The sequence below is a fragment of the Echeneis naucrates genome, chromosome 19 (genome assembly GCF_900963305.1).
Source record: "Echeneis naucrates chromosome 19, fEcheNa1.1, whole genome shotgun sequence".
Lineage (NCBI taxonomy): Eukaryota > Metazoa > Chordata > Actinopteri > Carangiformes > Echeneidae > Echeneis > Echeneis naucrates.
Window position 1 is genome coordinate 7,956,254 of NC_042529.1, and position 24,770 is coordinate 7,981,023.

Consider the following 24,770-nt stretch of genomic DNA (forward strand, 5'->3'; position numbering starts at 1 on the left):
TCACTTACTCACCCCTGACTCGTGCACTAGAAGGTTAGACAAAGACGGAGAATGAACTTCAGAAACCTTGGGCTTAGCTGCAGCAACTCGTTCTTAGTCACATATCGTGCGGGGATCTTCGAGGCTCCAAAGCTGGATGAGCCTCTGGGGGAAAGAGGATCAGTGGATTGGTTCTGATCCCTGCCTGATACAACGTTGTCTTGCTGTGTTCAACATCCAGCTTCTCGCAGATGCATATTTTGTAGGGGAAAAAAAAATTAGATTGCATTTTGTAATGTAATCATACAAACATGAATATGGTGCTTTAGAACACAGCAGCAGGGATGTAACAGTACACTAAAGTTTGAGGGCAGGATACTGTACCAGTGAGGCTCCCCCTGAGAAGATGGAATATATGAAATATTTCATATTATATATATGATATATTTCAAATATTTTGTGGGACAGTTAAGACTGTGAACGTGACCTTTGCTTGCACTTCTCTTGGTGGGGCTCAGTTTTAAAAATTTCGTGTTTGATTAAATTCCATTTGACCTCCTTGGTGTAGAATGATGTGCAGGGTTCGAAAGTTTGTTTTTACATTAATTGTGCAGCAGGCGAACAGGTGAGCTAAATATAAATGTGATACGGAGACTGGAAAACTCCTGATAGGAGGTTCAGTATTGTAGCTAATGAAATGTATTAGCATTTAAAAATACTTTGTCAACAAAGGAGAAAGTCATTTTCCACTTTAAAACCACAGCCAACAAGTCATTTTTCAGGTAATGCGTTTTTTATGTCTTGTTACCTAAGATTTGGAAAAAAATCCTCAGAAGGCATTTTTAAGGATGAAAAGTTTACAAGTTTAGCCTGCAGTCAAATCATGTCCCACCTCCGCTCAGCAATAGCCGGCGGTTGCTGCTCAATGGCCCATTTTTTTATTCCATTTAACCACCTGCTAGTTTACATTGCCATCAATTGCACAATAAATGCCTTTCTCCGGAGAAAGCAGTGAGGGAAGTTAAAGTGAGGCAGACAGCAGTGAGAGCCACACTAATTGTCTTTATTTAAGACAAGGTCTATAATCTCCCAGTTTCCTTCTCTGCAAGTCAAAGTCAGAGGCCAGAGGGAACATCTCAGGCTAATCCTTGTTGTCTTTCAGGAAGAAGAGCACTTGACTCCTCTATTACTTCATTTGAACTTTTACTTGCGTAAGAAAGAGCACAAGATTCAAATTGATAAAAGGTGACTTACGTATATTTTATTCTCATGTATATGTAAATATATTAAGATTATATTTAGGTAAATGTAATATATGTGTATAAGCAAGGAAATTAATATGTATACTTCATTTCCTACCAATGCGGATGCTGATGCCGGCGGGATACGGTGACAGAGGCGTAAATCAAGGACTTCCACGGGAGGAGTGTAAACATTGTGTTTATTTCTGTTGCTGTAATGAAACATACAGTTAAACAAAACCGCATCCCCTCAAGACAGAACCGAACACACTAAATGTCAGTGGTGCGGAAAAAGGAAGGTGTTGTCACAGCAGGATCTCCACTGATTCTGGCAGAGTCAAAGGAACATGTCTTCAAAGTACTCATCAAACTCCTCCTCCCTAAACAAATCACACAAATGTTAGTTCCTGCCACGCACAGTTTTTACACAGACTGCACTCAGCTTTTATCGACAACAAATATCGAAACATGCGCTTAATTCACCTGCCATCCTTGGCAGCTGTAACACTGGAGTAGCTCTGTATCTTTAAATTATGCATCATCATTGTGTTTTGTGAGTAAAATAAAGCAAGCGTGAAATTCAACTCAACCTAAATTATTACATAAATAACTGAGCCTGGCTCATCCTCATTCTCCGCTTCAGTAATTTTTTATCCAGTGCACTGAAGTCAGAGGCACTGCCATCATATAACCAAATGTAATTTGTCTTGAGGTCAAGAGTTTGGCTCATATAGCAGATGTGATTGAATGAACATTGACTCTGTTGACCTTTGCAGTAGTATATGAGAGCAGTAATGTTAAAGTCAGGTGTGTGACATAGTAAGGTAAAAGGTTTAGTGACCTCCCTGTCTGCTCAGGATGTCTTAGTGAGGCCTAAGTGGTCCACATTCTGTGCTATGTAGAGATCACCATCCTAAATAGGTTAACTGGTAACGGATGTCTGTGGTGTGATTTAATATGAACATCAGCTGTTTGTCTCACCTTGTCTTTTCCTCCACCGTTGGGGCGGGACCTCGCCAGTGATCGGCTTGTGATTGGGCATCTGGCTCTTCCTCGGGTTCAGAGTCTAGCAGGAGAGTTTCAGAGAGCTGTCAGTCGCATTACAAGGAGGGAAAACTAGCAACAGTTGTTAACCAGCGTAGGCTCAGAGCAGGAAGTTGTTTCACTTGCTCCTAAGCAGCCATGAGACGAGCTGAATCAGCTCAGTGATCGATCAGTGAGCCCTTAGACTATAAATCCAAGATCTGTACTGAATCTCTGTGAATGAATGCAGAATCATTCTGCATTTCCCTGACTGCTTCAAAAAGTGGGGTTTTTTAATAGATAGTTTGTGATAGACAAATTTAATGTTTCCAAAACAGCGACAAATTGAGCTAGGAGGGCAATTGATCTGGAGAAAGAGACACCCAGGAGTCATCCTTTCAGTCCCCTGCACTTCTGTGTCAGAATCTACTTCAAAGGGCTTCATTATTTAAGGTTTAGATGTGCCCAAAGTGCCAAATCCTAAAAAGCTATTTCAAACAAAATAGGTAAAATTGGCTGTCAAGGGGCAAACCTGGGGTTGGTCGTACTTAAGCAGAGGAATTTTAGGACTTTTAATTGTTTCTGACTGCACTGTTCTGGGTGGGAACCTAAAGGCAGCGCAGTATGTAGATAATGCCGTAAGGGCCAATTTTTGCCCTTTTAATTAGGCCTGGGCCAGACCAGATAACATGGCGCAAAGCAAAGGTTATGGGTTAGATAATAAATGTGGCCCTAATATAAAGTAGGCATCAGTTTCCAGCAGATAAAAACCCTTTACCCTCCCTGAACGCATCACTCACAAATAACAAGATAACCTAAAATCCCAAAGTTTCAAGTTCGGCTTTCAACTGCTATAAATATGTGAAAAGGACAGCCAATGTCTTTGTGTCTGAATTCAACGACCTTTGGAAAAAGAAAGTTTGATTTTGTTTACATCTTGTACCCATGCACCCAAATCGAACACTCATCCACCAGATTACAGAAAACGAGGACAGAGGGAGGCAAAAACGTCAGGAGTGGTGAAAAGAACAGCTGAGGAAAACCAGACAGAGCTGAACACAAAGATAATGGATGTGTTTCCAGAAAAGACTCTCTGGGCGTTTTCACTCCAGACATTTGGAGGAGCGTCATGGTCTATAGGCCCAAGAGAGCAGGTCATAAACTTTTCAAATGGGGGAGGCAGATCTGTGTGCGTGTGCATGTGGAAACAGGAATGTTACCTTCGTCTGAGTTCAGCGGCTCCTCTGAGCTGCTGGAAGAGTTGGAGTGATCTGTAAAGAAACAGAGTTGTAAATTAAGATTTAATCAAAGCGGACTATCAAGTCAACCATAAGGAAAAATGGGAATCACACCATTTCTGGGTACGAAACGTGAGCTCACTACTGTCATTAATGCAACAGTCTTACCTTTGTGCCTCTTATGTTTGGCTTTGTGTTTCTTGGAACGTGAAGACGATCTCTTCCTCTTCTTCTTGTGTGGAGGCTCCTGGTTTTTCGCCGATAACCTCTTAGTCTTTGTCTTCGCTTTTACCTCTTTCCTCCTACAAAGACGGCCACAACCAAACTGTTATCAGAATACAAAGCAAACAACGATGGCACTTCTTGAAATACAATTTTCAAAAACCAATGGCGCTTTGAGAGGGTCATGAATTAATCTTGGCTTCAGTGTCAAAATTGGTCTTTAAATAACCAAGAGAGATTTGTAGTAGATGGGATTAGAGCCATCTCACTTCATACTTCCACTTGACATTATATTATATATTATGTATATAATATAGCACAATGACTTCCGGGAAAGGAAATAAAATTGATTTACTTTAATTTGACACATGCATATAAATTTATGGCCAAAACACAGTGTTTTAAGGTCACAGTGACATTGACCCTTGATCGACATGATCCAATCACATCTTCCCTGAGTCTAACTTTGTGCCAAATTTTTTCCATCAAGGCATTCCAGAAATACTGCGCTCACTAGAATGCGAGGGATAGATGGATGATCTGAAAACATAGTGCCTCCAGCCGCGGCTGTCACCGGCACAGAGGCATAAAATACTGAGTCTTAAGAAGGTCAGACAGGAGGCAAGTATTGTGATTTGAATTATAAGCTCCTGCATGCTGCAAAATAATGCGTGCCCACTGTCCATTGTGACTTGGCTCACTGTTAGAGGAGCTTGCAACAGTCTTTGACACCATTCAAAGTGGGCCAAAAGGCCACCATATTTAATGCAGAAATGCATCCAGGGTTAAAAGGTGGACGGGCTTACTTGTGATGGTGGTTCAGTTTGAAGGAACATTCAGGGCAGAGTCCTGGAATGAAAACAACATGGACTCATCATTACCTGCCTACCTGTGGAGTGATGGCAGAGATTCATTGTTGCCATTGCTCATTATTATTATTATTACAGCAGTTTACAGCTCGAGCATAAATTTCTGTGCTTTTCATTACAACTTAATCGTTATGTTGATGAACACGGTCGTGAAGCTTTATCTATATAGATATGTATTCGACCACTTCTGTACACAACGCAGACATGGGCATCTCTCGTTTATTTACACTTAATGACCTTTGCAAAGCATACAGCTTGGGGGATTTCTTGTAAACATTCCTAGTTATGTTTACAAGTGGTGTTTCTCACTAGCATGTGTCCTTGGGGCCAAACAACTATGTTTAATGTATTTCTTTCATTATAAAACCTTTGCGAGGTCTGCATGTAAATTAAAAAGAGATTGTTGTATTAAGTATTTATGAATCCATATGGAGAGCTTATAATATATACAATTTTATTAACTTTCAATAATTTAACATTATAGTTTCAAGTCATGCTGCCATAGAATCTGCTGCAACAACTGAATTTAAATTGAGACAATGGTTTTACGTGATACATATAGACCGCTGAGAAGGGGAGGTAAAGAAAGGTAAAGAAAACTGTGATCCCAAATTTTTACTATTTAAGAACAGTTTCTCATATTTGAAAGAGAACACTGCTCATGGAGAGAGAATTTATCTTCATTAAATCAGTGCAACATCATCCTTATTCATTACATTTCTCGACTGCAGCTCACCGAGTTTTGGCTGGAGGACAGGCAGATCTTGTTTCATTACTGTCAAAACATTGGATTAAGGATTACTCCAAATTAGGAAATACTTTTTTGTTTTAATATGGTGCAACAACATGTCGGGATGCAACCTGTTGCACTAGCTTGTTAAAAGAGACTGCCATTTTCTGCTTGATTGAGCTGACTATGACTAGTGGATCCTTCAATTATAGTAATTATTCTAACAGGATTTTCTGCAGTATGATACCTGAAGGAGGATTATTATGAGCCAGGTCTCAGACCAGGCCACAGCCACAGACCTTTCCATGCACAAAGACAAACAAAAACACATGAGAAAACAAGAAAATGTGTCTTACTGAGTTTGACCAGTGCGTTTCTTTTCTCGCTGTGTTCCACGTAGGCAAAATTCACCTCCCAGCTTTTAAGGCCTTCCTGTTTTTCACAACGTTTATTCCCACATTGGAACTGACCTAAAAGATTAGCAAGAACATGTAATTTACACACATGAATATACACTCAACGTTGATAATATATTAGTAGTATATATAAGTATAAATGAAGAAAGCCTCAGGGGCCTCGTATAAAAAGATTGAACTGGAAAAAAGGAAAATGTTTTTATTTCACAATTGAGAAATTCAGCCTATAAATCTCTAACACCTCAGATGACACCCCCCCCCCCCCCCCCCCCCCCCCAATCCCCATTCCCTTTGCTCTGCACCCTTTTCTCCTTATCCCACTGCTCCGTCTCATCTCCCTTTCTTCACCTCGCCTCATCTCCTCAGGCTTCCCTCCAGCTGCTGCACAGCCTTCCTATTATCCCTAGAGGAGCTTAAGGTGGCACTGATCTGGTCTCTGGGGTTCCTCCAGATTGTAGCAGGGAGAGTGAGTGCGTCAGAGCAGTCCATTCTTGGCAAATGGATGAGAGCAAAGTGATGCCCCCGCTCACCTGCAGTGAGCAGTAAAAATTCAGGTGAGGTGACGTTGGTTGTCATGGCTTTGAGTGACCAAGGCCATACGGCGGACTTTCTCATCACGTGCTGTATTAGACTAAAGTCCTATGACATTAGCTGAGGCAAAAAAAAACAAAACAAAACTAACAACTAACAACATTAAACTCAAGATTTCTTGATCACAAATAAATAAAGTCACCCAGAAAAAGTAAAACTTCATGGTTGAAATTAAATAAGCATACCCTAAAAAAATGTAATCCTGAGCTGTATTTCTCTTCATTATTATGGCCAAAATTCTGATTTTGATCCATATTTTTTAATACTTAACCACAGAGCTATAAACATTTTAGATTTTTCTCTGATACCACATGATCCCATTCAATCTCTGAACTTGCTATCCTGAATGATACTGCACAAAAAAAGTCAGAAAATGTTCAGCTTTAAAGCACCAAAAGTTTGCAACAAAGTAATTAAAATTACTGGCAAACTGTGAATGCTGACTTTAACGGCAATCCACCTAATGGCTGAGAAGATACTCAGTTCCAGCATATCCCTTCAATTCCCAAATGACTGGTCTTTTCTGACACGACATGGGTGTGACTTGGTGCATGTCCATCTTCTCAACTCTGTGCCAACATGAGCAGTGACCGGTGTTTGGAGATGTGTAAGGGCTGACCATCATTGGTGACGTCAATTGCGGTCGCACCAGCATCCTCCAGTCATCTTCACTCTATCCATCACGCACACATACACACAATCAAACACATGCATCCACCGTGTGTACACACATCAGCTTTTATGTAAAAAGAAAGCAGCTAAGCCTGTGTTTTGCCTACACAAAACCAAGTGCCCTTGAACAAGGTGCTCAATCCCTTTGCTGCTACAGAGGACCAGTCAGTATCAACTATAAAAGAATGTGATATATTTGAAGGTTACAATGCAGTGTGAATATGTCTGACCCTCGAGCTACTCATAACCAAAACACTGACAGACTCGATATAAAGCTGTTTCCAGGCAATTTCTTTGATTAACTAAATGTCAAAAACTAAATACAATCAAGGGCAGGAAAGAATTCTTCACTTATTTTTGATTTTCTGCCTCTGGCTCCTGCGATTTCCAACACGAAGGGTAATAAGCACACTGGTACTCTGCTCTAAAGGCAGATATTTAAAATAATGGCCACACGCAACATCCCATCATTGCAAAAAAAAAAAAAAAAAAAAAAAGCATCACACAAAAGCTTTTCTATGCATCTGTTGAATACGTGAAGGGGAAAAGAAGGAGCTACGCGTTTTGTTGTGCTGGGTATCCTCACACCTCAGGTGAGTCTCACATGCCCAGTGAAACGGGTTGACACCAGGCTGGCTGAAGTAAACCTGTTAAGAGAGGGAACTCCTGTCCTCTTGCGTCAACCGTGTCTAATGCCACGATCCAGCAGCCTGAGATCAAGACAGATACGCCACAGGACAGATGGCTGCCTGATTAACGTTCACTGGATGAAGTCACAGGGCTGTGACCTGAACCTGTGCTCTTTTGCTTTTTATTCACTCTTAAATAACTACTCACAAAGTTCACAATATTCTGAAACTATGCTTGTCTTGGAAACTATATTCAAATATGACAGGCAATTTAAAGTTGATGGTGAACTCTGACTGACTTATGATTAATATTTCTGATAAATGACATTTATCATTTACTCAGTGGAATATTAATCAAATCAAAGTTAAATGGGGGTAATTCATGTGAAGAGTGCTCATGAAGAGCCTTTTATGCTTATCCTAAAAGGCCCCCAAAAATAGATTCTGTGACCCTTTAAATGCAAACTGATTGAAAAGTCTGTTTGATGTGTGCATTCATGTCCAGTAACTATTTAGCTATTGTGGGGAAATAATCATATTTTTCAAATAATATGAATGTAATTGGCAACTAAAAGGTTTCTTCTCTGTTCATATAGCCCCACGTCTGTATCTAGATCGTATTTAGCCTCAGATTGACCAGCAGTCCAGACTTGTTTTCCATTTGTCTCTCCCCACATTACCCTGAGAAATATTCACATTTTGTAGTTTTAATATGGAGTGTCCTGCAACACACTCACAGATAAATACAAAAAAAAAAAAGTAAGAACAGAGACATTTGTACTTCCATGGTTTTACTAAACAACTCTGAAAGCTTTGCAAGCTGTGAACAATTGAGCTATCACTTTCAACACATGAGATACAGTCACAGTATTTTGTCTGTAAGAACAGAACCCAGCAGGATATTTTTATAAAGCATAAATGCTGCCGATATTGGAGTCCAGGCTACGTTGTAGCAACTATTTAAAACAAATTAAAGGTCTCACCTTTGAATTGGCCTGTCTTACAGATTAAAGCTCTGACTTGAAGTGGACAATGAAGAGAAAATGCCAGGATTTAAGAGGTTGTAAAAAGAAATTTGAAGAGGTGGATTCAGACAGGGAAGAGTTAGTTGAAATAATTAAAAATTAAGTTAGAAAATGAAATCCTACAAAGGGAGATTAGAAAACTCCAAGCTCAGTAAGTGAAAACTATTAAACCTCAGTGACAGTTCAGAGAGGCCTCACACCCCAGCTAACTGCATGTGGCGGCAGAGGAGGGTCAAACCTGATTCCTCCACTTCAGGCCAATGTACAAAACATTTTTGAAAGACAGGAAAGTTACATAAGCCAAGACCTCTAATACTATGATTTACTTTGACAGGAAGCTCTCCAAAAAAATAAGACTGGCCACACCTACATCTGATCTTTGACCTTTCGCTGACAGCAAGATTAAAGCCTAATTTATACCTGATGGCAAACCCACAATAAAAACATTACAATGCTACTATTACTCAGGTAATAGTAGGTACAAGCAGAGAGGCCATGTGGCCAAGCCACATTTTTGTGGTGCTTAATATTAGCTGTGCACAAGAAGAAAGGAAATGAACTTCGGTTACATGAAGGTACCACGTGTGGAGTTTTAAACCACTAGTAGTGCTACAAAGCAATGTTTTGGTTTGTGCGCACAAAAACAAATGCAAGCTAGTTAATGGTAGTAAAGAAGTGCAGCGAGGTGAAAGACCACCTCAAAAAATAATCTTTAAAAATGTTTATCGTGTTTGTTGGACAATGCACACAAGAAAGACAAAATTTTAAAACATTACATTTGGTTGTTCACACACAAAAAAAAAAAAAAACCTCCGCCAGACACCTTTAAGATCTGGTCACAGGAGGTGTTTCTGACTTCTTCCTCCACACATAACTGGAAGAATTCAAGAGTCTCTCAGATGTTGAGTGTTTGTGGACTTGACATAAGGAGTGAGGATGAGCATTTAGAATTCCTTCAGATGTAGGAAAAAATACAGTGTGACCCCCCTCTTGTGTACTTGCTTCATTCTCTTCCTCTTAAAAAAATTATTCATTCAACCTTTCAGCACTACACACTCCTGCATCCCATATCGCACTGTGGCCATGAAAAGAAAGGTCAGTGCTCTGGGTAATCTACAAGACTGGGTGAAGAGTAGTCAGCATTACCTAATACCAATGTGACCTGAAGTGCATACAGAGCAGGGGGTGCTAAGGGGATCATTTCCAGTGGAAGTGCAGTGCTCCTTAAAAAGGATCTGCAGGATATGTTTAGTTGGGAAAAGTTTGAACTATGGGGAATCAAGTAATCTTGGTGATGGTTCATCGAGTTTCCTCAAATTAAATCAAAATCAACTCATGTCGAGTTTATCAAGTGCCCCCAACTGAGCAAACAGGATCCACCTGAGTGTTTAGTGTCCTGTGTACTAAATAGTGCTTAAGAGGCATTTCACTCCAAATCATCAACGCACACAAAGGATATACATGACAGCTGAAGGAAAGTGCCTGGTCTAATTCTTCTTCCTGTAGAGTATTACTACAGGGGGTGAACTATCAGAGAACAGGTTTACACAATCTTAATCTGGAACAGTATATTGGCTAAATCAGTTTTCCCGGACGCACTGTGTCAGTGTTTGAGGTTGTATTGATGTAGACATGAACAAATTATTCCAGTGGAAAATGTGTGTGTGTGTATCTAGAGGCATATCAATGAGCTTTCAGGGCAGGTTCACCTTCTGTGAGCTGCTGGTATTGCCTTTCCATATGTCACTGTCACACAACAGAGCAGCAGACAGGGAAGGGTGCTGCACTAATCATGAGCAATTAATTTACAATAATCATCAAGAAACGGACAGCTCATGAGGCAATTGTAAGAATCAACATCACAGTCCAATTAAATATTCATCAAAAGCTTCGCAGCAGAATTAGGTTTTTCTTCGGGTGTGAGACATAAATAGAGAACAAAAACATTAGGTATGGACAGCCATCGGTCTGAATGAAGACATTTATGGATTACTGAATGGTATGAATACACTGCTGTGGTTTAGTTTCCCGAGTAAATAAGACAAAAAAAAAGAAAATTCAGGTGAGAGGTCACACATTTTAAATATTTTTTGACATTCCATTAAGTCAAAGTGAAATGAGCATGTCCGTAAGAGTCTTAAATTAAGACAGGTTTGTGTTAGGAAGAATCCACAGCATGTGAGATGCTATTTGTCTTTATTTGTGTCACCATCTAGTGGAGAAAGAGGTGTATGATCATGTTTGGGGACGATTTCTGTGTAAAGGTAAAGGTGTAAGGTTCTACCTACAACAGCTGAGTCTGACGAGCAGCTAACTGCAACAGCAGAATGTCACTGCAAGCTTCAGGAATAGAAAGTAAAATGTATTTTTTTTTTTTTTAAATGATACTTAGTTTTGTTTTCCAAGTTTTTTCTTCACCATCAATAATTTAATGTCTTTTCCAGCTGTGAACAGCTGCTTCATTTCTTCTCTGCATTGCATTGTAGGAGAAAAGTACCTATCAACAACACAATCAAATTTAGTATGGATTTTATCTGCTGTGAGTGCACTTCAATTTCTCACTTTTCTGCTGTGATTGCATAACAAATTAAAGACACTTCAGTAAGAAAGGTGATGTTTCTAATAAAGATAATAAAATGTCGATTTTATGGTGCATAGAGTTTTCAGAAAACATTACGGGGAAAACTCAAAACACTTATGAAATGCAGAAACTCAAAACTGAAAGTAAGTTTTGTACGTGTCATACCTTTGCCAGAGACAACTTCATTTTCAGTCCGCCAACGAAATCCAAACTGTAAGGCACAAATTTAACAAGATCAGTGAAAATCAGCAAAGTCATTTTCAATGAAAGTAACACAAATGACAGTTTTCCCCAAAAATAAAAATTAAAAAGATTAAATTATAAAATCCTATAATATCTTATTGTTATATGCCTTTGAATAGTCATTAGCGTTCAGCTCCATTTGTTTCGGAGGAAGAATTCAGTGTTTCAGGGTGTGAAGGCAGTAGGGGCTGGCCAACCTCTCAAATAGAATAAAAATCATAGGAAGAAAAAATTAAATGTAAACGCTCTTCAGATGGTGTGAATAGCAGAAGCACAAATCTTAATGTGATTACTGTGCTTTGCTTCTTTGCATACGCATTCATGCCTTATGTAACATGGCATTCATGGATAAAGTATCGTCAGCGGCTGGAATTGAAACATCAGTGAACACGAAGCACCACAGATGGTGAGCTCGTCATTTAAACTTGTCATTAATTTGTTAGCCGTGTCTGCGTGGTGCACACTTTCTGCCTGTGGATTCATATGTCTGTGCTGTCGCACCTCATTTGCCTAACACTACAGATCAAAATGCATCTACACTGGGGGGACTGATGCAACTCACCACTGCATTTGCAATCATTATGCAAATTAGAATAATTAATGGTTAGCAGTGGATTCATGTAGAATTTCGAGCCCACTGGACTTATGATGTCAGGGCTGTTTTCTCTTAATTTAAACTATAACACCTCTAACTATTAAGGACACTATGTATTATGCACATATGACAGCTGGCTTATGTACGTCAATATCACTCGCAGTTTTTGATATCAGTAGTTTAGTTACAACACCAACAGACCAAACAGTGCAGCTATTGAGTTATATGCAGACTGCCCTTGGGTTTAACACAGAGTCAATTTAAACTTTGGATTCACCCCAGAAAGGTGCAGTGGTCGCAAGAGACAGAGCTAAGAGCCAAAATACATCATATCCCTGACTTGTACATTAAAGAGACCTGTGTTGGTTTGTGTGTATTAGTGTTTGGCTTGTGGAATTTTCTCCTTTAACTCGTGGAGCCACCACTGGGGCAATTAGTGTCATTTTGGAGCACAGAGCAAAAATGGATCATCCTGACAAGTCCTGGCAGCAGTGTCTGCAATTGCGAAGATGTCTACAGTCGCTGCATTATTTTGTTTTAGTACATTTTGCTGTTGTGGTAACTTCTTCCTTATGACAACCAAGTGCTTTACTCCAGCTTTGTTTCTTTGCTGCTGCAACAGCTTAGATTTCATAGGGAGATTTATAATAGTCTTACTATAAAGACTATTAGTACTGTGGTAATATGGAATGTGCAAAATTGTTATTAGTGACTAAACATTGCTCAAACAGTGTCAACTTCATAAAACCATACTACAGACACATAAAGGCTTCAAAATCTACAATCTAAAATCAGGCAATATGAGCCATTTGATTATTATATAACATTTTCCAAAAAGCAACAAAGAATGGATTTATCCTGCCTTATTTTCCTTGTATCTGCTGAGGTCAGCTATGCAGTACTCTTTAAACAGTTTGTCGTAGTACTTCTTGGCAAGTTCTTTTTCCCTGAAAGAGAATGAGTTCAGAGTTTCCATATATTTAGAATTCCTTTAGAGTCAAACATTTTCAGAACAGACTAGAACAACAATCAAAATCAAACTAAATATTATAGCAGCAAGTATGAATAATTGACGACTGATGTGCACCATGTCATGTCATCCTCGTCTTCATCCCTCCAGAGAAAGCGATGATTCTCACGCAGCACATCCCGATCTGTTTTGTCTTTAGCACTAAGGGAAACAAAGAAATATATAAAAGGCTTTTTTCATGCAGAAAACAGACAGATAAAGTAAACAATTTCAATAAATGTACTTATGGTGTGTGTGTGTGTGTGTGTATATATATATATATATATATATATATATTCATTAGGTGAAGTGACAGACTGATAAATTTTACTGCGAGCCACAGTACTTACTTAGAGCGTTTGAAGTCAGCCATCTGACCTCCATAATAAAGTATGTAGTCACCAACAAACTTTTTATGGCGCTCAAACTGGAAACATCCACTTAAGGTCAGCAACTATTTCATTTCTAACATCTGTACACTGAAAAACAAGTGACATTTCCCATATTCCTTAGTTCTAATGTCTTCAAATGAAGGCAACAAACGTTTAGATTAACCAACAAGTCTTAAATGATTTCTAAAAGTGAAAACCTTAAACCTGAAAAATGCCAATTTATAAAGGATACAGCATTCATTGATATCAGGTGTGCTCTTCTGTTCCTGGCTTCCTCTCTGAAAATCAGGAAATAAAATCGGTTAAAAGCATCAACAGTTTTCACATTTTTGTTTTATTTTGGTTTTACTACAAACTCTGCGACAATCAGATCAGGATCAATATTGAACTGACAAAAAAAAAAATAGCAAATTGCACATAAAATTAGCTAATGTTTGTACATAATCAGAACCAGCATTAATTATAATGTGAGTATTTGATCAAAAAGGAATGATGGTGATTTTTGAAAGAGAAATTAAACTACGCAATGGATGCAAGAAGTAAACTTACCTATAATTAAACATAAAACGCAATTACTTGCATGCTTAAAAATTATTAATTGCACGCTACCTGTCCACTTCGCTAGAGTATAAACTCCGATGAGCCACCTGGGAATGCTGACCTTCCTGGAATGGCTTCTGTAAGATTTCTGCTTCACTTTTCCTAAAAAAGATGCAAATAAGTAGAAAAAGTCAGTGTTATGGGATTATGCTTTCAACACACATCAGTCTAAATGTAATACTGTTAAAGACATAAATGAAAATTGTAAAATAAGCATTTACATTTCCCACAGTATCATCCTTTTTGTGACTTCCTTTGCTGTCAAACTTATGTCAAGCTTTTGGTCACACCAGACAGACAAACCAATTGGTTTAGTATTTTTAATTTTACCTTTTAAGGCCTCTCTGTGAGGATTCTCCCTGTACGTCATCATCACTGAAGTCAGAGTCATAGCCCCCACTTCCGTGTACCTGAGAGGACACAGCAACTACTATGTGTTGGTGAAATCACATTTGATCAGACGAAGGAATTCATTCAAAACTTAATATAAACTCATTTTCATCATAGCAGCTCAGATGATGGGGGGTGAGGGGGCCTGATAGCGTCAACTGTAAATAAAAACTACACACCCAGAGCATTGTTAAATATGTCCATAATAATGAATTAACTTTTCAGCCAGACTGACAGAATTCTTTACTGTTGTTTAGATTACATCTTAAATAGGATGTTGCTGTGAGTGAATTTAGCTCCAGCCACCACAGTTTATTCTCATATTATGTTTGCTTCTTTATTCAAGGTTCTGACTATGATGCTCATTATTAAAAACGCCTAAAAATAAACCCAGGGTTAGCTAAACGTGTTAATAACCAGCTTTATAGTACAGGTCAGCCAGGAGGGTCAGTGTTTGGTTGGGTCAAGCCACATGATGAAAACATTTCCCAGATATGTTGAATTGTCATCGTAGTACAGGTCTTAATGTATCAAACCTACACACACAGACAGCCCTGCTTGCGGAATATGACATATTTTAAGGAGTGTAAATTAGATGTTTGCACATAACCAGTCACTGAGACACATGCAGGACAGCCAGATCAGGTTGGAGCTCTTACTAGTACAGATACGACCATTATCATCAGGTCCCCAGTTTACGTTCTTGATGTTTAATATATTCCTGCCACTGTAACATTTACCCAGAAGAGTAATACACATATCGATGTGGATTGCACCATTCAACTATGCTGCTATTACCATACATCGTAGGTAACATATAACCCTTTGGCTAACTTATCTTTAAGCTAATGCGTCGCTACTAACTAGCTAGTAAGAAACACGTGAATCGCTACGTTTCTGACAAACTGGTCCACATAAGATAAATAGCACACGCGTAAAAGATCTCATACGGTCCCATTACCTTCACAAGATTATCCATTAGGTCCTGCTCCTTAGTTTCCAGCAACTGCTTTCTAAATATTTACAAAACGAGAAGCACGACGCCAAATGATGACGCACTATGGCGGGTCGCGGCGTGATGACGTTCAGTGTGCTTCAATAAATTATTCAGTGATAATCAGAGTAATTTGAGATAAAGATACGTCTCTTTTGATGTTAATATTAACACAGGAGCCTCTCTGTGTTTTCAACCCAAGATGTTATGTGGCTGTTTTGATTCAAACTGAAAGCTTTATCTCTCTATGGGCCACTGAGGTGCCTCTGTTAGCCAGCCCTATGGCTAATTCACCAATTAATATTCAGTCTTTATTAGCAAAAATCAAAAAATCTAATTTATGACTTTCATCTTAGAACAAATTTCCCTGTGAGTGATTATGATCATAACCCTCATTTCCGCTCCGGGACAGACTGAGGCCTTTGCACTGTAGATGGGAAATAAAGAGGGCATTATTCAAGGGTCTGTTTGAGTGTTTCCCTGAGACGGGTTAGGGTTATTAAAGGTGACGGGGGTGAAAGTTCACTACGGTCTGGCAACAGAAGTCCAGTGTTTTATGACTTTTCCACAACCCGGTGAACTGAACAGGGCAGTCAATGTGAGACAGAAAGGGAGGCAGTGAGACACAAACGCTGGGCTAGATCATGAATGTTAGACCATTCTGCATTTATTTTTAATCGTGTGTGTCGTTATTATGCCAAAGCGGGGGAGAAAAGAGGCAGGATCTGAATGAGTGAGGCAGGTGCATTTGCACAGAGCTCATGAATAGCGCTTTTCCATTAGACATGCACGGCTCTGAAGCGCGCATAAATAATAGCTGGCACCGCTGATAAAAAAGCGCACCTTGGGGCCTCTCCCCCCGCACTCTCCCTCTCTTTCTCTCCTCTGTCTTTCTCTTTCTTCGCTTTCTCTCTCACGGGAATTTACGCTTTTATTTTTTTTTTCTCCTCCTTTCATGCCTGCAGCTTGAGTCTGCAGGACAACTTCTCTGTCAACAGCAGACTAATTAGAAATAGACCGATGTTTAGGGTTGTTCTTTTTTTTTAACCATCGTGTTTCTTTCCTTTTGGGGGGAACATTGATCATTCTTCTTTTTTCGTGACAAAAATCTGAGGCTGTGGTGCTCTCATGTCTGTCCTGCATTTGAAATCCTACGCTTTGCAGAACGAATCCGCTGGACTGGTGCCTTCCCATTGAGACGCAAGAAGCATAGACACAAGCCTGCATCAGAGCGTCACCACGCCAGCGTCTGTCATCAAAACAAACAAGACTCATATAAATATATATACTTATATATTTACCAAAAAGGAAAAGAAAGGGAAAAATCGTCCTGTGATCACTTCTCTTGGATTTGGCTCATAGAAGTTGCATGCTCCAGGGGTGATAGTTGTCGGCCGGGACGGACGGAATGGGATACCCGGGCAGAGCAGTCGGAGGATGGGGAGGATGGGGAGGATGGACGCTCCTGGTTTGGGTCGCCGCTGTCACCCTGCTTTCGGCGGAGGGACGGAGAGTGAGGCAGCCCAGATGTCCCGTTGGATGTATCTGTACCAAAGATAATGCTCTGTGTGAGAATGTCCAATCCGTGCCTCACACTTTCCCCTCCGACGTGGTTTCACTGTAAGTGGTCCTGGACTCTTGATTTCATTGTTGGCTTCCGTAATGTCAACAAAGCTTATGGTGTTTTCGTGCCATAAGGTAAAGCATGAAATGATGAATTCAAATGTAATATGCCTTCCTTATGTATTCAGATCTTTTGTCAAATCTGGATTTCATGAAATTACCGGGGGGAGCTTTGTTCACACGCCTGCCCTACAACTGTTGTGAGTATATCTATGTATCTATCCATCTATCCATCTACCTGTCTGTCTGTCTGTCTGTCTGTGTGGCAGGTTCTCCCCAGAGGTCCTTTATGGAGGCTAATTTGCAGATTTTCAGAGGGATTCTCAGTAATTGTGTCAGGATTATGCAATAGACCACATGGCTACAGCAACTAACAGCAGGGGCAGGGGAGAGGGGAGTGTGTGTGTGTGTGTGTGTGTGTGTGTGTGTGTGTGTGTGTGTGTGTGTGTGTGTGTGTGTGTGTGTTTGTGTTTGTGTGCTTGGAGACAAAGAGACAGAGATAAATAATGAGTGTGCTCCTTGGTATAAAGGGAAAAAAAAGGTGTTTGTCTTACCAAAACATTATAACAGTACATTTTATCCTGACATGACACACTATCATATGTTTTTGTTTGGAGCAGAGTTTACTGAGCAATCTGTTATTGCAAATCCACAAATCAACAGCAAGGTCAGCCTTTAATCAGCCTTGTTTCAGTTCACTGCACATAGCACACTGTCACTGAGCACCGTCTTGTCTCAGCAAAACATTCGTCTTGGCATCCTTTTCTACTTATGGCATTAAATCAGTCTGGATGTGCACAGTCTCTCACATAGGAGAAGGTATCAATGCACTGATGTCTGAGAGGTTGGCTGGGGGAGCAGGGGGTTGGGGAAAGTGATTAATTGGTAATTCCTGTTTTATAATAACCTCAATTAAAGCCCTACTAAATCAATGGGGGTTCTCTGTAGCCACCAGCCAGACTGTGACAGCTTTAACTGGATCACTGTATGTACATCTTATAATTATCTTAATGTCTATGTTGTGGTTAAAATGTTATATGTTATGAAATGCCGATGAAATGTAATGTATTTTCACTAGATTTCAAATGAGGTGAGTTGAACAGTAAAGGTGACTGGAAAGTGCGTAGGAGTGAGCTGCCATTTCTCTGTCTCATTCATTTCATAAATTTTTAAAAAACGGCATACTTTGGGCAGAAATACTGAATTACACTTCTGTCTCTAGCAGTAAATCTACCAAACCATCCTAGTCACCGTTTTGGATTCAATAATAAAACTGTTTTAAAATCTAGCTCCCAGATTTTATTTTGGCAACAAAAAGAAACTCCACATTTTACAACTTTCAATAAGATTATTGTTGATATTTTGAAGTTTAGCTGGGGCTGTATAGGAGATATGATTTTAGATGGCCAAAAATTACAACAGGATGTGAATGAAATGAGTTACAGAGCATAAATGGAAACTAATTAAGAATATAGAGTGTATTACTATGAGTTACTTTTTTAGCTCTTTTTCTCACCATAGGCTGTTCACAGCAAATTCCTTTGACCTCATTGATGAAGGAGCATTCCTAGGTTTACCACATCTTGAATATCTGTGAGTATTTTTCTTTAAAGCTTGCTATTGTCTTTTTCTAAATATATAAATAGTCAGTATACATTTTAGTGATTTTCTATTGAAGATATCATGAAATGCACAATAAAAAGACAATACACGATACAATGAAAACATTGTATGACATTATATAAGATGCAGTAGGTGTCCCTCAACACTTCTGTCAAAAGCTGTGCAACACTGGAATGCACGCAAAAAATTTTTAAAGTGCCTACACACCCATGTGTCACTCATACGTTTTTGAAATACGTCATTAGACCAGGGTGGGACAATTCATGTCTTTGTGATTTTGATTTGTTCATGAGGTTTTTTTGCTTGATGTTGTTCCCAAGCTAAGTAGGTCTGGCATCCATCAGAGCAGTCAAAGTCAAATTACCCATAATAGTTGGAAACTGTTTACGTGCACAGGGCCTTTAAAGTTTAATTCATTTTGACATTTATTCCACTGCGAATGTTCGGGATATATGTCTACACTTAGAGTGTAATATGCAATTAGGGCAGAGACTCAACCCTCTGACAACAGCAAAGGGAGATAATGTGGAAGAAAGTTAAAGGATTTCAGATGTGAAATCACCTCTATCTATCTTAATCTACAAAATTGCCTCTTGTTCACAGATTCATTGAAAATAACAAAATTGCATCAATATCTCCGTTTGCATTTCGGGGCCTGAAAGCACTGATACATCTGTAAGTATTCTGTTTCTCTGGGCACCATCATATTACTGTAAATTTACCACTGAGGATCTTGCTTTTTCTCTTCCTTTGTTCATTCGCAATTGTGTTGATTTTAACCCCAAAGCTTTCACACTTCTTTGGCATACCTCATTCAAATAGTTTCTCTAAAGGAGATCCTGTAATGAAAGATAATAAGGTAGTGATTCCAAAATGATTCCAACATAAGTGGCCATCTTTTGCCCTTTTCTCCCACAGACCACATTGTTACGGTCTGAATTGCAAAAGTAGGCATAACTGCTGCTGCCAGTTGGGATGTCTAAGGTTACCTGCTGAAGGTGTCAGCATGATCAGGTTCCTGAAAGGCAGATGATCATGACTCTACATGCAAACAGAAAGATTTCTTAAAATAGCCTCCCCTTTAACAGAAATCATGATGTCTCACTGTAAGAAAAGAAAATGCTTAACAACAGTATATACATTGTATTTTTGGAAAAACTCTCCCACTCTCCCAAAGTGCAAGCATAGCAGAACCAAAGACAGGTGATAACACGTTTGACCCAGAGGCCATGACTAAATATAACTGTACAGTAACTTTAAACCAAATGGTTCCTAATGTGCTTCAAGTCCATGACATCCTAGTGCCTTAAGCATTTTGTACTTGCCCAGGGTGGAATGTTCAAATGAATGTTTCCAGGCTTGTTTTCTTCACCGTGAATGACACAATATGTGGATGTATGGGTGGTTAACTATCAATGCTTCAGTGCTGCAGAGGAAAACAAACACACAAGTTCCAAACAGGATTTATTCAGAGGACTCTGATGATAAGTCACTGGGCCATTAATGCTGAAAATGGTGAGTTTTTAAGTATGTATATACGACCTGGAACTAACAATGGCAGGGATACTATGCTGTGGATACCATCACTGGTTTAAAGGAAAGAAAACTAAAATGTAACCCAATACGAGTAAATGTGTTTATTTCAACTGCATCTCATGAGCCCTGCTCATTTCTGTCCCCTCTGCCCCCCAGCCCCCCACCCCCATCCCCCAAAATCTGTTTGGAGAGCACATTCTTGCACAAACTTAAAGTAAAATGGCTTTCCCCCCCGGCAAACTGACTTTCAAATAAATAATGCAACATCCATGAATTAGGGTGACATTTCACTGCATTCACAGTGCTTTTTGGTTTGGAGTTCAGTCTCTATGCTCAAAAATGAAACGTGTCCGCAGGGTCTCCGTTTGTTGTTTGGTCTTAACAGGCTGCCAAAGAATAAAAACATGGAGCAGTAATACTGTGTGAGTTGTGGCCATTATTATGAGAATCAAATATTACCTTGGACAGATTCTCATAATGGCTGAGTGGTATAAAGAACGGAATGTCCCCCTTTTCCAACAAATGATATCCCCCTCCATTTAACTGCCCTGTCTAAATTAATGAATAATTAAGTCTTTTATCGTCTTCCGTTTCACTGCTTAGAATTTCAAATACTCATTATATCATTTTGCTTTGTCACAGAAATTGGGGATTCAGGTTTTAACCTCACAAATGATGTGGTTTTGTCATTGTTTTGGCACAAGAACTTGTTTATTCTACTCTCTATAATCCATTGCAATGTCGTAGTCTCTGCTATTTATGGAGAGACGGTCTACTTCTAATTCAATCATTGTGTGCTTTGGTTTTGTTTTTGTTGATTAGGAGTCTGGCATACAACAATCTTGAGACGCTTCCCAAGGATGTCTTCAAGGGCATGGATGCTTTGACCAAAGTGTGAGCACAGTCTGTATTGCAAACACAGAATATTCATAGTAATTCACTTTTAAATGAATACATACACTGTATATATAGTTAATATGGGCAGAGGTAACCATCATCTCTTTGTACTGGATTTTTTCAAGGATTTTTGCTGAAGTAAAGAAAGGATTTGACATTGCTGAGAAAAATATTTTCTTTTCTCCTCTCTTTACATAAACTGTGTTATGAAATATAGTGATATAACTAAGGTGGGCTAGGAGAGGAATCCCTATAGAGGGGAAAGGACTGAGGAGGAGGAGGAGTTTGAAGAAAGAGTCGATTGTAGAGAAAAACTTGGGTTAGGAAGCCAGAATGTCAGGGTAAACGGTAAACAACTCAATTTCAGGGGGAAAAAAATATTGCTGGCTTTGCCCTTGCTGTCACAATAAGCTGGAATAATACAGTCTGCAATGTGTGTATGTTGTTTTGGTATGTGAGTATTCGTATGTGTGCGGATTCAATACAAACGGCAAAGGTCAATGGCAATTCAGACTCAGAGTGGGCAACAAGCAGAGACCACTCGGGCAATATTGCCCACTTGTTGTGGTGTTGTTGCATCGAAGCTAAAGTGCAGCCAAGTTGAGGAGGGATCGGGAAGCAGAAACGTGTTTGAAATACATGCTTAAAAATGCAAATTCATGATATTATGTTACCACAATTCATTCCTGCATGTAGGGATCTGCGAGGCAACAACCTGATATGTGACTGCAAGCTCAAGTGGCTGGTGGAGTGGATGCACTACACTAATGCCACCCTGGATCAGATCTATTGCAGCGGGCCGCCCATTCATCAGGGGAAGAAGATCAATGACCTGCTGCCGAACTCTTTCGACTGCATCACAGCAGGTATCATCTCCTTGTGTCCGCCCCTTGACACAGAGGATATACATCAACAAGAGTTCATTGTTTCTGAGAAACTGCATTACCCTATTCACCTCCATTGCCTCCATCCTGTCTTTACTAACAATTTCACTGCTCTGAATTAAGCAGAAGAGCGAGGCAGTGTTTTTCCTACCTGTCTGTGGAAAAATGCGTCAGTATGATAGAGAAAAAAAACTGATCATTGTGTTATACTTTTCAGAGTTTGCCTCTTATCAGTCACTGAAGTTTGAGTCCATTTCAGTGGAGGCCTTCATCTTCGGCAAAGATCAATATATTGTGTTCCCCCAGCCCTTCGCTGGGACGTGCAGCTTCCTGGAATGGGATCATGTTGAGATGACCTTCCGAACCTTTGACACTATTGAGAGTGAGTTCAAAAACACAAAAAAGAGCAGAAATGTGGAATTTCTTACTCGGATAGAAATGACCAATACAGATATGAAGAATTGATCAATGTGATCAATTTCAGCGTCAACGTGGTTAAGTATAACTTAATATGTAAAACAAATGATATATTTTCCTCGAGTATTAATAATTATTTGTGTTGTGTTTATAATGTTTTTTCCTGTTATCACCCTCTCTTCTCCCTTTTAGGCACCTCCACTGTAGTCTGCAAGCCCATGGTGATTGACAACCACCTCTTTGTAATTGTGGCCCAGTTGTTTGGTGGCTCACACATTTACAAGCGTGACAGTTCCGCCAACAAGTTCATCAAGATCCAGGATATTGACATATTGAAGATTCGTAAACCCAACGATGTGGAGACGTTCATGATCGACGGGGAGTCTTTCTTTGTCATTGCTGACAGTTCGAAGGTTGGCCTTTTCTTCCTTTCCTTTCTCATCGATCAAAGTACAAACAGATCATTTCTCCACTTGAATGTATTGCACAGTGGTAGTGCTCAATTTACTTTTTAATACGAACATCAACAAATCGATTGTACTTGAGTCCATTATATTTCATGGGTGTTTACATGATTGTGTCCACCCTGCTCCTCTAAAATACTCTTTGCACCATGTCAGCTTTTCCTTTCCCCTGTTGTTCTGCACCACATGTTGTTTTGTTTCTGTTTGTGCTAATTACCCTGGCATGGCTGAACATTCGCATATGCTGTCACATATGTTTCAGGACATTCAGACTACACACACACACACACACACACACACATTCTGATCTCATACCCTTTCCTCACATATTTTTGTACATTGCTTTTAAAAACAATTATTATAGTGAGTTGTATTTTCAATTAAGTTGATCGTTAATGGCATTTTACATGTTTACGTGTTTCTCTCACAGGCTGGCTCCACAACAGTGTACAAATGGAATGGCAATGGCTTTTACTCTCACCAGTCGCTCCACCCGTGGTACCGTGACACAGATGTAGAATATTTGGAGATCTCCAACAAACCCCACTTGATCTTGTCCAGCAGCTCCCAGAGGCCCGTTGTGTATCAGTGGAACAGAGGTCAAAAAAAGTTTGACCGTCGGACTGACATACCAGAGATGGAGGATGTCTTCTCTGTGAAACATTTTGGAGTCCAAGGTGAGAGCTACAGCTTAAATAGCAGTACATATATATATGCAGAGTGTACTTTGACATATTGTACACAGTGAACTGTCGCAATATCAGCGCATTGTGGCTCAAAGGTTTTTAAAAGTCTTTTTTCTCTTATTAAACAAAATAATGCTGTCAGTCAAACTGACCTTTAACATTATTCACAGTTTATTATGTCATGTTTTTTTTTTTCTTCTTTTTTTCAAATTAATTAGATTCTAATAAAAGTGTTTGAAGGATTTTTGCATAATTGAGCAAAGGGCACAAAAAGTAATTGCACTCAATGGATGCTGAAAAACCACCTGAAGTGATAAATAAAAGATCCAAACATCTGCCGTCACCGCATTCATCTGTTCAATCATGTGTGGATTATTAGCACAATATCAAAATCTTTTTTTAAAAACACGATTGTTATCATCAACACTACAACACAAGAATAAACACAATGGTTGGTGTCGGGTAGTTTGCTCTTATTGTACAAATGGCACACATACTTATTAAATTATTAAGTAACAGCAGACTTGGACCTGGGCTCAACATTTTATTGATAAACTGATTTGTCATTGTGCCTCATGTCTCATTGGTATCTGTTTTGAAGGTCCTAATGCAACTGTCAGCCTCAATAAAAGCTGGCCGTAAAGCAATTCTGCTAAGTATTTCCTGTATTTGTTCCTTATAAAGTGAGAGCTCATTTATAAGTTACAAATTGCTCAGTAGCTGTTGACAAGTTCAGGATCATTTTGGGCTTGCCTAATAAACTGTCATGGTGAGTTTTCCTATTTAAGGTTGTGATTTAGAAGCTGAATGTGTGAACTAAACAGTTCCCTGAATCTTTGTCCTTTTCCAAGGTGATCTGTTTATATGCTTAACAAGATTCATTGGGGACTCCAAGGTGATGCGCTGGGACGGTGCCATGTTCAAAGAGGTCCAGACATTTCCCTCCCGTGGTTCCATGGTGTTCCAGCCTGTCTCCATTGGCAAGTGGCAGTATGCCATCTTGGGCAGCGATTATTCACTGACGCAGGTCTACCAATGGGACACCAAAACGGATCAGTTTGTCCAATCTCAGGAGCTGAATATCCAGGCGCCTCGAGCATTTTCTGTAGTCTCAATTGACGACCGGGTGTTCCTGTTTGCATCCAGCTTCAAGGGAAAAACTCAGATATATGAGCACCTCATGATTGACTTGAGTAATTAA

General features: G+C 39.5%; 2 protein-coding genes across 2 annotated transcripts; one reads left to right on the forward strand and one right to left on the reverse strand.

The window, feature by feature from the left end:
* Positions 1-1,403: 1,403 nt before the first annotated feature.
* fra10ac1 (FRA10A associated CGG repeat 1) lies at positions 1,404-15,494 on the reverse strand. Its single transcript, XM_029528446.1, has 14 exons — positions 15,407-15,494; positions 14,386-14,465; positions 14,065-14,157; positions 13,688-13,733; positions 13,414-13,490; positions 13,142-13,225; positions 12,917-13,001; positions 11,382-11,427; positions 5,659-5,772; positions 4,510-4,552; positions 3,650-3,783; positions 3,464-3,514; positions 2,202-2,286; positions 1,404-1,600 (listed from the first exon to the last, which is right to left on the reverse strand). The coding sequence occupies exons 1-14, from the start codon at positions 15,422-15,424 to the stop codon at positions 1,558-1,560; spliced, it is 999 nt and encodes a 332-aa protein (XP_029384306.1). The 5' UTR covers positions 15,425-15,494; the 3' UTR covers positions 1,404-1,557.
* Positions 15,495-16,847: 1,353 nt separating this feature from the next.
* On the forward strand, positions 16,848-24,770 carry lgi1b (leucine-rich, glioma inactivated 1b). The gene is made up of 10 exons (XM_029527830.1): positions 16,848-17,059; positions 17,191-17,262; positions 18,584-18,655; positions 19,289-19,360; positions 21,044-21,115; positions 21,815-21,984; positions 22,220-22,384; positions 22,612-22,832; positions 23,314-23,560; positions 24,421-24,770. The coding sequence occupies exons 1-10, from the start codon at positions 16,848-16,850 to the stop codon at positions 24,768-24,770; spliced, it is 1,653 nt and encodes a 550-aa protein (XP_029383690.1).

Excerpts from the sequence above, each read along its gene's own strand:
- fra10ac1 (XM_029528446.1), bottom strand. Across the intron at positions 5,773-11,381 it reads TGAAGTTGTCTCTGGCAAAG|GTCAGTTCCAATGTGGGAAT; the intron begins GTATGACACGTA and ends CTAATCTTTTAG. Across the intron at positions 4,553-5,658 it reads AAACGCACTGGTCAAACTCA|GACTCTGCCCTGAATGTTCC; the intron begins GTAAGACACATT and ends TTTTCATTCCAG.
- lgi1b (XM_029527830.1), top strand. The coding sequence starts at position 16,848 with ATGGGATACCCGGGCAGAGCAGTCGGAGGATGGGGAGGATGGGGAGGA. Across the intron at positions 17,060-17,190 it reads CCCTCCGACGTGGTTTCACT|ATCTTTTGTCAAATCTGGAT; the intron begins GTAAGTGGTCCT and ends TTATGTATTCAG. Across the intron at positions 18,656-19,288 it reads TTACCACATCTTGAATATCT|ATTCATTGAAAATAACAAAA; the intron begins GTGAGTATTTTT and ends TCTTGTTCACAG.